The sequence below is a fragment of the Barbatula barbatula genome (genome assembly GCF_947034865.1).
Source record: "Barbatula barbatula genome assembly, chromosome: 3".
Classification (NCBI taxonomy): domain Eukaryota; kingdom Metazoa; phylum Chordata; class Actinopteri; order Cypriniformes; family Nemacheilidae; genus Barbatula; species Barbatula barbatula.
In genome coordinates, this window is record NC_136764.1 from 25,942,407 (window position 1) to 25,957,182 (window position 14,776).

A 14,776-nucleotide genomic window follows, 5' to 3' on the forward strand; every position below is an offset into this window, starting at 1 on the left:
TCTAATGCAGCACTCAAAAAGGCAATAAGCCTAAGTGAACTGTATGAAGCTCTCCAAAGTTTGGAGAATGGTAAGGCCCCTGGGATAGACGGAATCCCTTTTGAGTTTTATTAAGCTTTTTGGCCTGTGATAGGGGAGGATCTGCTGGCAGTTCTCAGCGACAGTTTAGTTAAAGGACTTCTGCCGCTGAGCTGTAGAAGAGCGGTCCTTACCCTCTTGCCAAAAAAAGGTGATGTGAGACATAAAAAACTGGAGACCTGTATCTTTGTTGTGCTGCGACTACAAATTGCTCTCAAAAGTATTAGCTACTAGGCTGGGAAAGGTTTTGGAGGAAGTAATTCATTCTGGTCAGTCCTACTGTGTCCCTGGACGATCCATTTTTTCGACAATATTCATTTAATAAGAGATATTTTTGATGTTTCTAAAATTCTGAAGTTAGATATGGGTTTGATTTCATTAGACCAAGAGAAAGCATTTGATCGTGTAGAATATGAATATTTGTGGAAGACTTTACAAGCATTTGTTTTTAGTTCTGATTTTATTGGATATATAAAAGTTTTATATAACGACATTGAGAGTGTATTGAGAGTTAATGGTGGCTTGTGTGCTCCATTTAAAGTGTGTCGAGGGGTAAGACAGGGATGTTCTCTGTCTGGTATACTTTACACATTGGCAGTTGAACCACTTTTAATTAAATTGAGAAGTGTTTTAGAAGGAGTATCTGTACAAGCATGTAAAAGTAATTTATGTTTATCAGCATATGCTGATGATGTTGTCATAATACTTAATAAGCAAAATGATGTGGTCACGTTATTAAAAACATTGAGGGATTTTGAAATCATCTCTTCGGCTAGAATTAACTGGGGTAAAAGCGAAGCAGTGTTGGTAGGAAAATGGGAAAACGGGGTACCAACACTCCCAATGGGGTTAACCTGGATAAAAGATGGTTTAAAATACTTAGGAGTGTTTTTAGGAAATGAAATTATGGTTCAATAAAATTGGGAGGGAATAGTTGAAAAACTTGAAGGTTGTTTAATGAAATGGATTGTAAAGAGTTTATCATATAGAGGACGTGCCCTCATTATTAATAACCTGGTTGCATCTTTCTTATGGCACCGACTGGCCTGTGTTGATCCACCTGCTTATTTACTTGGGAAAATGCAATCCATTTTAATACATTTTTTTTGGGATAAAATGCATTGGGTGCCCCATAATGTATTATATTTATCAAAGGAAGAAGGAGGACAAGGACTTATACATCTACAAAGTAGGACTGCAGCTTTTCGATGACAGTTTATACAGCGATTCCTTACTGGCCAAGAGAACTTAAGTTGGAGGCCAGTGGCCAACATGATTTTAAAGACTGCCACAGGACTATGCTTGGACAAGTCTTTGTTCCTGTTGGATCCTGCTAAAGTCATCACATCAAGGATGCCGGAGTTTTACACTAATCTTTTTAAAGATTACTCCTCTCACCCCGCTCATAGACTGTTTACTCTCCTGCCTTCCGGTAGTTGCTTCCGGTGCCTCCGGACAAGAACCAGCAGACTAAGAAACAGCTTTTTTCCCAGAGCTGTTTCATTATTGAACTCTGCCCCCACCGATTCCACTACCTCTCTTACCTTTAACTCCAAGCTGCTATAACATTGTTTACACTGCACTACAGGGCTGCATGCATGACTGAACTGTACACACCAGTACTTCATGTTATCTGCTCTACTGGACTGTTTACACACGCACAGCATCATTTGCACTCTATACTGCTCACTTGCACATCTGAAATATTTAACTGAATGCTCATTTGCACTAATGGACCACTTTCATAACTGCACTAACTTATCTACTGTCTGTAACTTTATTAACTGCATCTACTCATCTATTGCACCGTAACTTTAATAACCGCATTAACTCATCCACTGCACTGTTACTTCAACAACTGCATTAACTCACCTATTGCATTGCAACTGTAACAGCTAATGTCAATAATCTATGCACACTTAAATCACTTGCACTATTGTTTAGTCTAAATTATTATCTGCTCATATCCACCTGTACATTAATGTTCATAGTGTTAATGTTCATAGTATATAGTCATCTCTATATATTGTTCATAGTACATACCTACTGTCAAATATTTTCATAACTGTATAATATTTTATCAATATTGTATTCTGTATTTATTCTAACTGTATATCCTGCACTTGCTAACTGCACTTCTGGTTAGACCTAAACTACATTTCGTTACACTGTACTTGTATATGTGTAATGACAATAAAGTTGAATCTAATCTAAAAAAAAGTATGGAACCTTTTTAAAGTGGAAAGAACTTGCTCTATGACATCTTTATTCTGGCTGTTGAAGGAACCATTGATCTATGGATCACGTTTGGACAGTTTAGGTCAATATGGGACAATGACTGCAGCTTTTATTAAGTCTAAGATTTTAACTGTTGAGTGTTTGTTCAAAGTGGCTGGTACAAGTTTTGGAAAAGCTGAAGATGTAGCAGTTATTTTAGGAGTGAAATCCAGTCGAATTATTTCACAAGTACTTAAGAATTTACAATCTGCTTTTACAACAGAAGAATTAAAAATGCTTCAAGGTTACTATGAAGGAGAACTCATCCCTAATGAGAAGGACCAGTTTCCTAATCTGGTTCTGTCCCCAAATTTAGGTGATTGTACAGGGTTTTTTTTGGAATCTGAAAAGGTGACAGATATCAATTTGGAAGAGAGTAATGGGAAAACGCTGTAAAATCTTTTAATAAAAAGGGACTACATGAAAGAGTTGACACACCGTGGCGTACTGTTTTTAAGTTGAGTAATAATATTAGACCGGAGTGGAGAGCACTATACAAGCCACCGTTGACTAAAAGAGCTGGAGATCTTCAATGGCGAATTCTGCATGATATTATCACTGTTAATGCTTTTTATATTGTTCAAGACTTAAGCCTTTATTTGATGGTTTGCAAAACCTTTTTAAATGTTTTAACGAAGACTTTTCTATGCAAACTTTGATTTTGGGTTTTAAATGTGTTCAAAATGGAAAGGATGTATGTCAGTTGCTTAATTTTATTTTGGGAAAAGCCAAAATGGCCAACTACATTAGTAGAAGGGATAAGATTGAGCGAGGAATTGTTTATAAGGTGGAAATGGTGTAAGCAGCTATGATTAAATCAAGGCTTCTAATGGATTTTTGTATTTACAAAGCTATGGATTCCTTAGATGTCTTTGAAAGAAAGTCATAGTGGAGCTCTGTGCTCTGTTATTGAAAGAGAATTTTATTTTACGCTTTATTTATAAATGGGCTTAAATGTTGTGGAAATGTTATGTGATTTGATCGGAGTCATTCTTTCTGTTAAATAAAGAGGTTTGAAAAAAAAATTATCTCGTCTCTCTGTGTCTCTCTCTCTTGTCTCTCTGTGTCTCTCTCTCTTGTCTCTCTGTGTCTCTCGTCTCTCTGTGTCTCTCGTCTCTCTGTGTCTCTCGTCTCTCTCTGTCTCTCTGTGTGTCTCTCTGTGTCTCTCTCTCGTCTCTCTGTGTCTCTTGTCTCTCTCTGTGTCTCTCGTCTCTCTGTGTCTCTCGTCTCTCTGTGTCTCTCTCTCGTCTCTCTGTGTCTCTTGTCTCTCTGTGTCTCTCGTCTCTCTGTGTCTCTCTCTCGTCTCTCTGTGTGTCTCTCTGTGTCTCTCTCTCGTCTCTCTGTGTCTCTCGTCTCTCTGTGTCTCTCGTCTCTCTGTGTCTCTCTCTCGTCTCTCTGTGTGTCTCTCTGTGTCTCTCTCTCGTCTCTCTGTGTCTCTCGTCTCTCTGTGTCCCTCTCTCTCTGTGTCTCTAGTCTCTCTGTGTCTCTCTGTGTCTCTCGTCTCTCTGTGTCCCTCTCTCTCTGTGTCTCTAGTCTCTCTGTGTCTCTCTGTGTCTCTCGTCTCTCTCTGTGTCTCTCTGTGTCTCTCGTCTCTCTCTCTCTCTCTCTCTCTTGCATGCGAAAAATAATTGTCTCTGTCAGATTATAAAATAATCTGTCTCTCTCTGTGTCTCTGGAGGACAATGAGAAGCCCAGTGTGTTCATTCAGGGTAAATTTACTTCCATAATCGCAACATGCACGTTCACACTTTTGGTCATATGTAACAATAAGAAGTGTATATATAAAGAGAAAAGTGGTTGAAATAGATTTATGTGAAGTATTGCTAATGCTTTGTGTTTTATGTTTACTTCATTTCTCTTTTAACAGAAATCAATGGCCGGCAGTATGAGTCCGGCAGTATGCTGGGTGAAGGCGGTTATGGAATTGTCTTTGAAGGGACCCGTGTTCAGGATGGCTTGAAGGTTTTTCTTCTGTCTTGTGCTCATCTTTGTAACATCTCATCCTTTTCTTTTCAAACCTTAATGTATACCTAGTCCATGGCTTTAGTGCTTGATTTCATTGAAATCTGACTGAACTTCTGTTGGGAATGAATGCTTACACAAATCCATTTTTTGTTTTGTTGATCAGGTGGCAGTGAAAGTTGTCGAGAAGACCAAGGAAATAATCGATGACTATATCAACATTGTAAGTAGCTTGTGTTATTGTTCTTTTGAAAATATCTTCATAGTTTTTATGTAGAAACTTAAGTATGTTTGAGACAGAGCTAAATCCTTGTTTGTTGAGCCATCTTCGTCTATTCCTGATTCAGTTTTTCTTTTTCTAGCCGGGTCATCGTGAAACCTTTCCACGTGAGGTGGGTCTTCAGATGCTTGCCTGTGAGGGAGAAAATGTTCCTGTGATCATCCAGTTTCTGGACTGGCAGGACTTTTCGGGCCACTACGTCATGGTCCTGGAGTGCCCGTCTCCCTGTGAGGACCTTCGCAGTTTCATGAAAAGCACCGGAGGCCCCGTCAAAGAGAACATGGCACTGCTTATCTTGCGGCAAGTGACCGAAGCGGTACAAATCTGCTGCCAGCGAGGGGTTTTCCACAGGGACGTAAAACTGGAAAACCTTCTGATAAACCGGAACACACTGGAGGTCAAAATGATTGACTTCGGCTGCGGCGATCTTCTTAAAGAATCAAAATACACAGTGTATTTTGGTATGTTTAATCACATTTTCCTTTATGAACAGCAGTTTACACAAATACTAAGATGATATTTTCAGATAATGTCTTTTCACAGTTTTTAGACATCACATTGTTTGCACGCTAATCTGTTTTCTTCAGGCACAAAAGAGTACACCTGCCCAGAATTTCATAAAAAGGGCTACTACTACGGCAAGCCAGCGACGGTGTACTCACTCGGGGTGCTGTTGTATGCCATGGTGTGCGGGTTATTTCCCAGCTCTCTGAGCCTCAAACGGATCAATGAGAAGACATGGAGAAGAGACGGCTTGACTAAGGGTAAGATCTTCACCTGGTCAACTGTAGTTCTGAATGATAGAAAACAGACAAAAAGTGGTTTGATGGAAGAATCGAATTTTCGAGTGTGTCTGCGTGAGCGTAGAGTGTGTCTGCGTGAGCGTCGAGTGTGTCTGCGTGAGCGTCGAGTGTGTCTGCGTGAGCGTCGAGTGTGTTTGCGTGAGTGTCGAGTGTGTCTGCGTGAGCGTAGAGTGTGTCTGCGTGAGCGTCGAGTGTGTCTGCGTGAGCGTCGAGTGTGTCTGCGTGAGCGTCGAGTGTGTCTGCGTGAGCGTCGAGTGTGTCTGCGTGAGCGTCGAGTGTGTCTGCGTGAGCGTCGAGTGTGTCTGCGTGAGCGTCGAGTGTGTCTGCGTGAGCGTCGAGTGTGTCTGCGTGAGCGTCGAGTGTGTCTGCGTGAGCGTCGAGTGTGTCTGCGTGAGCGTCGAGTGTGTCTGCGTGAGCGTCGAGTGTGTCTGCCTGAGTCTCGAGTGTGTCTGCGTGAGTGTCGAGTGTGTCTGCGTGAGTGTCGAGTGTGTCTGCGTGAGCGTCGAGTGTGTCTGCGTGAGCGTCGATTGTGTCTGCGTGAGCGTCGAGTGTGTCTGCGTGAGCGTCGAGTGTGTATGCGTGAGTGTGTCTGCGTGAGTGTCGAGTGTGTCTGCGTGAGCGTCGACTGTGTATGCGTGAGTGTGTCTGCGTGAGCGTCGAGTGTGTCTGCGTGAGCGTCGAGTGTGTCTGCGTGAGTGTCGAGTGTGTCTGCGTGAGTGTGTTTGCTAGAGTGTGTCTGCGTGAGCGTCGAGTGTGTTAGTGTGAGTGTCGAGTGTGTTAGTGTGAGTGTCGAGTGTGTTTGTGTGAGTGTCGAGTGTGTTTGTGTGAGTGTCGAGTGTGTCTGCGTGAGTGTCGAGTGTGTTTGTGTGAGTGTCGAGTGTGTTTGTGTGAGTGTCGAGTGTGTCTGCGTGAGTGTCGAGTGTGTTTGTGTGAGTGTCGAGTGTGTTTGTGTGAGTGTCGAGTGTGTTTGTGTGAGTGTCGAGTGTGTTAGTGTGAGTGTCGAGTGTGTTAGTGTGAGTGTCGAGTGTGTTTGTGTGAGTGTCGAGTGTGTTTGTGTGAGTGTTGAGTGTGTTTGTGTGAGTGTCGAGTGTGTTTGCGTGAGCGTCGAGTGTGTTTGCGTGAGTGTCGAGTGTGTTTGCGTGAGCGTCGAGTGTGTTTGCGTGAGTGTCGAGTGTGTTTGCGTGAGTGTCGAGTGTGTCTGCGTGAGCGTCGACTGTGTATGCGTGAGTGTGTCTGCGTGAGCGTCGAGTGTGTCTGCGTGAGCGTCGAGTGTGTCTGCGTGAGTGTCGAGTGTGTCTGCGTGAGTGTGTTTGCTAGAGTGTGTCTGCGTGAGCGTCGAGTGTGTTAGTGTGAGTGTCGAGTGTGTTAGTGTGAGTGTCGAGTGTGTTTGTGTGAGTGTCGAGTGTGTTTGTGTGAGTGTCGAGTGTGTCTGCGTGAGTGTCGAGTGTGTTTGTGTGAGTGTCGAGTGTGTTTGTGTGAGTGTCGAGTGTGTCTGCGTGAGTGTCGAGTGTGTTTGTGTGAGTGTCGAGTGTGTTTGTGTGAGTGTCGAGTGTGTTTGTGTGAGTGTCGAGTGTGTTAGTGTGAGTGTCGAGTGTGTTAGTGTGAGTGTCGAGTGTGTTTGTGTGAGTGTCGAGTGTGTTTGTGTGAGTGTTGAGTGTGTTTGTGTGAGTGTCGAGTGTGTTTGCGTGAGCGTCGAGTGTGTTTGCGTGAGTGTCGAGTGTGTTTGCGTGAGCGTCGAGTGTGTTTGCGTGAGTGTCGAGTGTGTTTGCGTGAGTGTCGAGTGTGTTTGCGTGAGTGTCGAGTGTGTTTGCGTGAGCGTCGAGTGTGTTTGCGTGAGTGTCGAGTGTGTTTGCGTGAGTGTCGAGTGTGTTTGCGTGAGCGTCGAGTGTGTTTGCGTGAGTGTTGAGTGTGTTTGCGTGAGCGTCGAGTGTGTCTGCGTGAGCGTCGAGTGTGTCTGCGTGAGCGTCGAGTGTGTTTGCGTGAGCGTCGAGTGTGTTTGCGTGAGTGTCGAGTGTGTTTGTGTGAGCGTCGAGTGTGTCTGCGTGAGCGTCGAGTGTGTTTGCGTGAGCGTCGAGTGTGTTTGCGTGAGTGTCGAGTGTGTTTGCGTGAGTGTCGATTGTGTGTTTGCGTGAGTGTCGAGTGTGTTTGCGTGAGTGTCGAGTGTGTTTGCGTGAGTGTCGAGTGTGTGTTTGCGTGAGTGTCGAGTGTGTTTGCGTGAGTGTCGAGTGTGTTTGCGTGAGCGTCGAGTGTGTTTGCGTGAGCGTCGAGTGTGTTTGCGTGAGTGTTGAGTGTGTTTGCGTGAGCGTCGAGTGTGTCTGCGTGAGCGTCGAGTGTGTCTGCGTGAGCGTCGAGTGTGTCTGCGTGAGCGTCGAGTGTGTTTGCGTGAGCGTCGAGTGTGTTTGCGTGAGTGTCGAGTGTGTTTGTGTGAGTGTTGAGTGTGTTTGTGTGAGCGTCGAGTGTGTCTGCGTGAGCGTCGAGTGTGTTTGCGTGAGTGTCGAGTGTGTTTGCGTGAGTGTCGAGTGTGTGTTTGCGTGAGTGTCGAGTGTGTTTGCGTGAGTGTCGAGTGTGTTTGCGTGAGTGTCGAGTGTGTTTGCGTGAGTGTCGAGTGTGTTTGCGTGAGTGTCGAGTGTGTGTTTGCGTGAGTGTCGAGTGTGTTTGCGTGAGTGTCGAGTGTGTGTTTGCGTGAGTGTCGAGTGTGTTTGTGTGAGTGTCGAGTGTTTTTGTGTGAGTGTCGAGTGTGTTTGTGTGAGTGTCGAGTGTGTTAGTGTGAGTGTCGAGTGTGTTAGTGTGAGTGTCGAGTGTGTTTGTGTGAGTGTCGAGTGTGTTTGCGTGAGTGTTGAGTGTGTTTGCGTGAGTGTCGAGTGTGTGTTTGCGTGAGTGTCGAGTGTGTTTGCGTGAGTGTCGAGTGTGTTTGCGTGAGTGTCGAGTGTGTTTGCGTGAGTGTCGAGTGTGTTTGCGTGAGTGTCGAGTGTGTTTGCGTGAGTGTCGAGTGTGTTTGCGTGAGTGTCGAGTGTGTTTGTGTGAGTGTCGAGTGTGTTTGCGTGAGTGTCGAGTGTGTTTGCGTGAGTGTCGAGTGTGTTTGCGTGAGTGTCGAGTGTGTTTGCGTGAGTGTCGAGTGTGTTTGCGTGAGTGTCGAGTGTGTTTGTGTGAGTGTCGAGTGTGTTTGTGTGAGTGTCGAGTGTGTTTGTGTGAGTGTCGAGTGTGTTTGCGTGAGTGTCGAGTGTGTGTTTGCGTGAGTGTCGAGTGTGTTTGCGTGAGCGTCGAGTGTGTCTGTGTGAGCGTCGAGTGTGTTTGCGTGAGCGTCGAGTGTGTTTGCGTGAGTGTCGAGTGTGTTTGCGTGAGTGTTGAGTGTGTGTTTGCGTGAGTGTCGAGTGTGTTTGCGTGAGTGTCGAGTGTGTTTGCGTGAGTGTCGAGTGTGTTTGCGTGAGTGTCGAGTGTGTTTGCGTGAGTGTCGAGTGTGTGTTTGCGTGAGTGTCGAGTGTGTTTGCGTGAGTGTCGAGTGTGTTTGCGTGAGTGTCGAGTGTGTTTGCGTGAGTGTCGAGTGTGTTTGCGTGAGTGTCGAGTGTGTTTGCGTGAGTGTCGAGTGTGTTTGCGTGAGTGTCGAGTGTGTTTGCGTGAGTGTCGAGTGTGTTTGCGTGAGTGTCGAGTGTGTTTGCGTGAGTGTCGAGTGTGTTTGCGTGAGTGTCGAGTGTGTTTGCGTGAGTGTCGAGTGTGTTTGCGTGAGTGTCGAGTGTGTTTGCGTGAGTGTCGAGTGTGTTTGCGTGAGTGTCGAGTGTGTTTGCGTGAGTGTCGAGTGTGTTTGCGTGAGTGTCGAGTGTGTTTGCGTGAGTGTCGAGTGTGTTTGCGTGAGTGTCGAGTGTGTTTGCGTGAGTGTCGAGTGTGTTTGCGTGAGTGTCGAGTGTGTTTGCGTGAGTGTCGAGTGTGTTTGCGTGAGTGTCGAGTGTGTTTGCGTGAGTGTCGAGTGTGTTTGCGTGAGTGTCGAGTGTGTTTGCGTGAGTGTCGAGTGTGTTTGCGTGAGTGTCGAGTGTGTTTGCGTGAGTGTCGAGTGTGTTTGTGTGAGTGTCGAGTGTGTTTGTGTGAGTGTCGAGTGTGTTTGTGTGAGTGTCGAGTGTGTTTGTGTGAGTGTCGAGTGTGTTTGTGTGAGTGTCGAGTGTGTTTGTGTGAGTGTCGAGTGTGTTTGTGTGAGTGTCGAGTGTGTTTGTGTGAGTGTCGAGTGTGTTTGTGTGAGTGTCGAGTGTGTTTGTGTGAGTGTCGAGTGTGTTTGTGTGAGTGTCGAGTGTGTTTGTGTGAGTGTCGAGTGTGTTTGTGTGAGTGTCGAGTGTGTTTGTGTGAGTGTCGAGTGTGTTTGTGTGAGTGTCGAGTGTGTTTGTGTGAGTGTCGAGTGTGTTTGTGTGAGTGTCGAGTGTTTTTGTGTGAGTGTCGAGTGTTTTTGTGTGAATGTCTCAGTGTGTTTAGTGACTGTGGGCCTCAGAGCGCAGTAATACACAGCAGAGTCACTCACATGAACATCCTGAATCATCAGAGGAACTGATCTTGAAGATGTGCTGAGATCTGCTGTAAATCTTGCTTTAAACTTTTCATTTTCACCACCAAAGGAACCGACTCTGTTCAGTATGTATTCAGGGAATCCATTTACTGTTTGCTGGTACCAGAAGAGAGTCGGAGATCCAGAAGATTCATATGTACAGTTTATTGAAACAGTTTCTCCTTCAGAAGCAGTTTGAGCTCTTGTATTCTGCTCAACACTGTCCTGAGATTTGATTCCTGTAGAGTTTCATGATAAACTAAATAAGTCAAAATAATGACAAGACATTGATTGAAAAGAACCTGTTGATGTTTTAAACAGACATAAATTCTACATACCCATGAAATATTTGAAAACAATGAGAATTTGTTGTATCCAGTGTGTGGTCATGTTTCCTGGTGAAGAGATGAAAAACATACGTTTATTCTCAACAAAACTTCAGACACATTTCCAGCATCTGCTTTAGTCTGTGACCGAGTCACTGAAAGTGTCAGACTGACATCTCATGACTCCTCTGTCCCTCTGAATACAGCAGGTTTACTTCAATAGTGGATCTTAACATAAGCCGCCTCCTCTTTCATTCTGTTCCCATCATCACAATGAGATTATAAAAGAGAAATCAAGTGAAAGTAAAACATGATGTAAGACAGAAGACCATGAGAGATAGTTTTCTTATAAGATTGTGGGAGTTCTTCAGTTATTAAATTGTTACAATATTTTATCATGAGAATCTTCTTGAACCTCCTCACACTTCCACATTAATATTGTTTATTAGTTTAGTTTAGACTTCTGTTTGGATGCCTTACGTATACAGTATGTATCAACCTTATAGCTTGAGTGGGTTTATTGTGAGATCATGTGAAGGTTTGATTCGTGTTCAGTTTGACAACACTGCGACCATGTGGCTATAATGTGCTTGTACAGTGTTGCATGTGTTATGAATGAACTTTAATGCATTAATCGTATTATAGACTTTATCAAATATTGTATAGGATAGTCTTCATTTCAGTAATGTTGTGCTGTATATAACAAAACAATAAGAAACTGTATTGAAGTGTGTATTTAATAAACATGATCTCATGTACCTCTGAGGTTTTTGTCGGGGTCTGTATGGTCTTGTGTCACTGTGGGCCTCATGGCGCAGTAATACAGATCAGAGTCTGATAGAGTAACAGAGGAGATCTCCAGATGAACGTGTTTCTGCTTCTGTTTACTGAGTTTCACAGACATTCTTGGATCTACATCAGACTTTTTGTCATGTGTTGTGCCATCAAGAATAAGCACAAGAAATTCAGGAGCTGATCCAGGATACTGACGGTACCAGTACAGGTAATCATTAGACGTATAACTGCAGGATAATGTGACACGTGAATCCTCCTCAGCAGAAATCTCTTCTTCATCTGCTGTGATGGCACTTCCAGAAACACTATCTGAAAAACAAGAGGAACAATAACAATACATCATCTTTTCCCCTGAAAACACATCTGATCAAATATATAAATGCACTGTAAGTCGCTTTTGATAAAAGCATTAAAAATAAATACATACATGCTAAAGCACAGAAGAGAAGAACATCCATTATTCAGCACTGAATTCAAGAGAGGACACAGAATAGTTTCATCTCAGTGTGAAGTGAGTAGATCTATAAATCTACTGTATGAAGCTCCTCCTCTTTAAAACACATCATGATTTTCATTTATATTTCACACTCACTCTCTTCTGAGCATTTAATGTGTGTGTAACAAATGATTTTATTCATCAGAAATGTGGAAAATAAAGGTATGACATGTCTTACTCAATGTAGTCCACGTCCATTATTATTGTGTGTGGAGCTTTTGTTGGGGCTTCTTAAAGAAACATAATGTCTTATTTTAATATATAAGGTCATTTTAGATATTTCAGTTATGATATTGTTTAATAATTCTTCAGCCTGTCTATCCTGATCAGCCTGTAGAAGGTAAATCATGTTTCCTTTCACGTGTGTCAGGTTTGTGTTCAGTGTTGTTGTGTCTCCAGGGCACAGAAATAAAGAGCAGCGTCTGATAGAGGAACAGAGGAGATCTCCACATACACATGTTCATCTTTTCCTTTAGTAAGTTTAGCAGTGAATCTTGGATCTACATCAGATCTCTTGTGTTCTTTCACACCATCTATGATGTTCACGAGGAACTGAGGAGCTGATCTGGGATACTGACGGTACCAGAATAAAGTGAGTGCAGATGAATAACTGCAGGATAATGAAACACTTGAACCCTATGCGGTTAAAGAAGATTAAAAAATAAAATAAAATAAATAAAATCCAAGATATTAGAGAAAAAATTATAACTATGCAACCAGAAGTGAAACCAGCTGAACAAACGACTAACTACAGCGCCTCTAAGGAGAAATTACGTTTATTGTCTACTATAGATCACGATGAACTCTCTAAAATCATTAGATCATCTAAATCAACTTCATGCATGTTAGACCCTATACCTACAAATCTACTGAAAGAGATGCTCCCAGAAATTATAGATCCTCTACTTAGCATTATTAACTCATCTCTGACATTAGGAAATGTGCCTAAAGCATATAAGGTGGCTGTTATAAGGCCCCTTGTCAAAAAACCCCATCTGGACCCTGGAGAACTAGTTAACAACAGACCTATTTCGAATCTATCTTTCTTATCTAAAGTTCTGGAAAAAGTAGTCTCAATTCAAATATGCTCCTTCCTCCAAAGGAATGAGATTAATGAAGATTTCCAGTCTGTATTTAGAGCACATCACAGTACAGAGACTGCTCTGATTAGAGTTAAAAATGATCTGCTTATGGCGTCCGACCGAGGTTGTATTTCCTTATTGGTGCTGCTAGATCTTAGTGCTGCATTCGACACCATTGACCACAGCATGCTCCTACATAGACTCGAAAATGATGTCGGTATTAAGGAAATAGCTTTGGAATGGCTTAGATCTTATTTATGCGACCGTTTCTAATATGTAGCAATAAACAATGAGGTATCACGCAAATCGAAAGTCCAGTACGGTGTACCACAGGGCTCAGTCTTAGGGCCTATGCTCTTCGCATTATACATGCTACCTCTAGGAGATATAATAAAGTGACACGGAGTAAGCTTTCACTGTTATGCTGATGATAAGCAACTTTATATTTCCTCGAAGCCTCATGAAACACAGCAATTCCGTCGAATAGTGGAATGCATAGTCGATATCAAAAAGTGGATGAGTAGCAATTTTTTATTACTGAACTCGGACAAAACTGAAGTGTTACTTATCGGACCAAAAACCGCCCTACGTAACAACCAAGAATACTGCTTAACTATTGATGGATGTTCCATAAAACCCTCATCTTTAGCTAAGAATCTTGGCTTTATATTCGATAGTACTCTGTCATTTGAGAACCAGGTCACCAACACCTGTAAAATTGCGTTTTTCCATCTTAAAAATATATCTAAACTACGTCATATGCTGTCACCATCAGATGCAGAGAAGCTTATACATGCCTTTATGACATCAAGACTAGATTACTGTAATGCACTATTAGGTGGTTGCCCTGCAGGCCTATTACAAAATCTCCAACTGGTCCAAAATGCGGCAGCTCGAGTTCTTACGCGTACAAAAAAGTATGAGCATATTAGCCCGGTTCTGTCAACCTTGCACTGGTTACCTGTAAAGCATTGCATAAACTTTAAAATCTTGCTTATTACCTATAAAGCCTTGCATGGTTTAGCTCCTCACTACTTGAGAGAACTTCTAACGTATTATAGTCCATCACGTGCACTACGCTCTCAGGTGTCAGGTCAGTTGGTAATACCTAGAATTTCAAAATCAAGTGCAGGCGGCAGATCATTTTCCTATCTAGCGCCTAAACTTTGGAACAGTCTTCCCTGCACTGTCCGGGAGGCAGACACACTCTGTCAGTTTAAATCTAGACTAAAGACGCATCTTTTTAATCTTGCATACACTACACTATCATAATATATATATTTCAAAGATCTAGGCTGCACTAGTTAGATCAACCGGAACCAGGGACACTTCCAATAACAACTGATGCATTTGTTGCATCAAAGAGTGCAGAACAGTACTCTACTCTCAGCCAGTCTTGTCTCATTGTTCCAAGGTAACCAGAGCGGGCAGGACGCAGTCCAAGGTTACCGGAGCGGGCAGGGCGCAATCCATTCCCAGACCTGACAAATGCTGGACGAAGGACGTGGCGACTCTACAAAACTTCAGTCACTATTAGATTATTAATGATAATTTTAAATCTAACTTTGTTTTTATTTTGCCTTGTTGTGCGCGCACTGTTGAGCTTGTGCAGAGGCTGCAGTTTTTGCCAGAGGGGAACTGGAATCCCCTGATTAGGCCTGGTCTCCCTCTGAGGTTTTTTTTCTCCTCCAATGGAGTTTTGGGTTCCTCGCCACCGTTTGCATACTGTTTTGCACTGTTTGCCTGGCCGGGGGGGCTGCTAGAATTTGATAGTCTTATTTAATTAACTCTGCATATAGGAATTTATTGTGTGTCTGATATTTGACCTGTGTTTTGACTTCCATAACCTTTTATGTTTTACTTATAGTCAATGTTTTCTTGTACAGCTGCTTTGTAACAATGAAAATTGTAAAAAGCGCTATATAAATAAAGCTGACTTGACTTGACCTGTTTGTGTGAGTGTCGAGTGTGTTTGTGTGAGTGTCGAGTGTGTTTGTGTGAGTGTTGAGTGTGTTTGTGTGAGTGTTGAGTGTGTTTGTGTGAGTGTTGAGTGTGTTTGTGTGTTTGTTGAGTGTTTTTGTGTGAGTGTCTTAGTGTGTTTAGTGACTGTGGGCTTCAGAGCGCAGTAATACACAGCAGAGTCACTCACATG

General features: G+C 43.1%; 1 protein-coding gene and 1 gene segment (V, D, J or C); one reads left to right on the forward strand and one right to left on the reverse strand.

Moving 5' to 3' along the window:
* Positions 1-2,589: 2,589 nt before the first annotated feature.
* Positions 2,590-9,948, forward strand: LOC306891601 (serine/threonine-protein kinase pim-2-like; the record flags this gene model as incomplete). The annotated part of the gene is made up of 6 exons (XM_079451965.1): positions 2,590-2,671; positions 4,223-4,317; positions 4,484-4,540; positions 4,680-5,058; positions 5,185-5,361; positions 9,872-9,948. The coding sequence occupies 6 exons, from the start codon at positions 2,590-2,592 to the stop codon at positions 9,946-9,948; spliced, it is 867 nt and encodes a 288-aa protein (XP_079308091.1).
* A 1,054-nt stretch (positions 9,949-11,002) lies between these two features.
* Positions 11,003-11,504, reverse strand: LOC306891602 (T cell receptor alpha variable 26-2-like). The segment is given in 2 exons: positions 11,474-11,504; positions 11,003-11,355 (listed from the first exon to the last, which is right to left on the reverse strand).
* Positions 11,505-14,776: the final 3,272 nt, after the last annotated feature.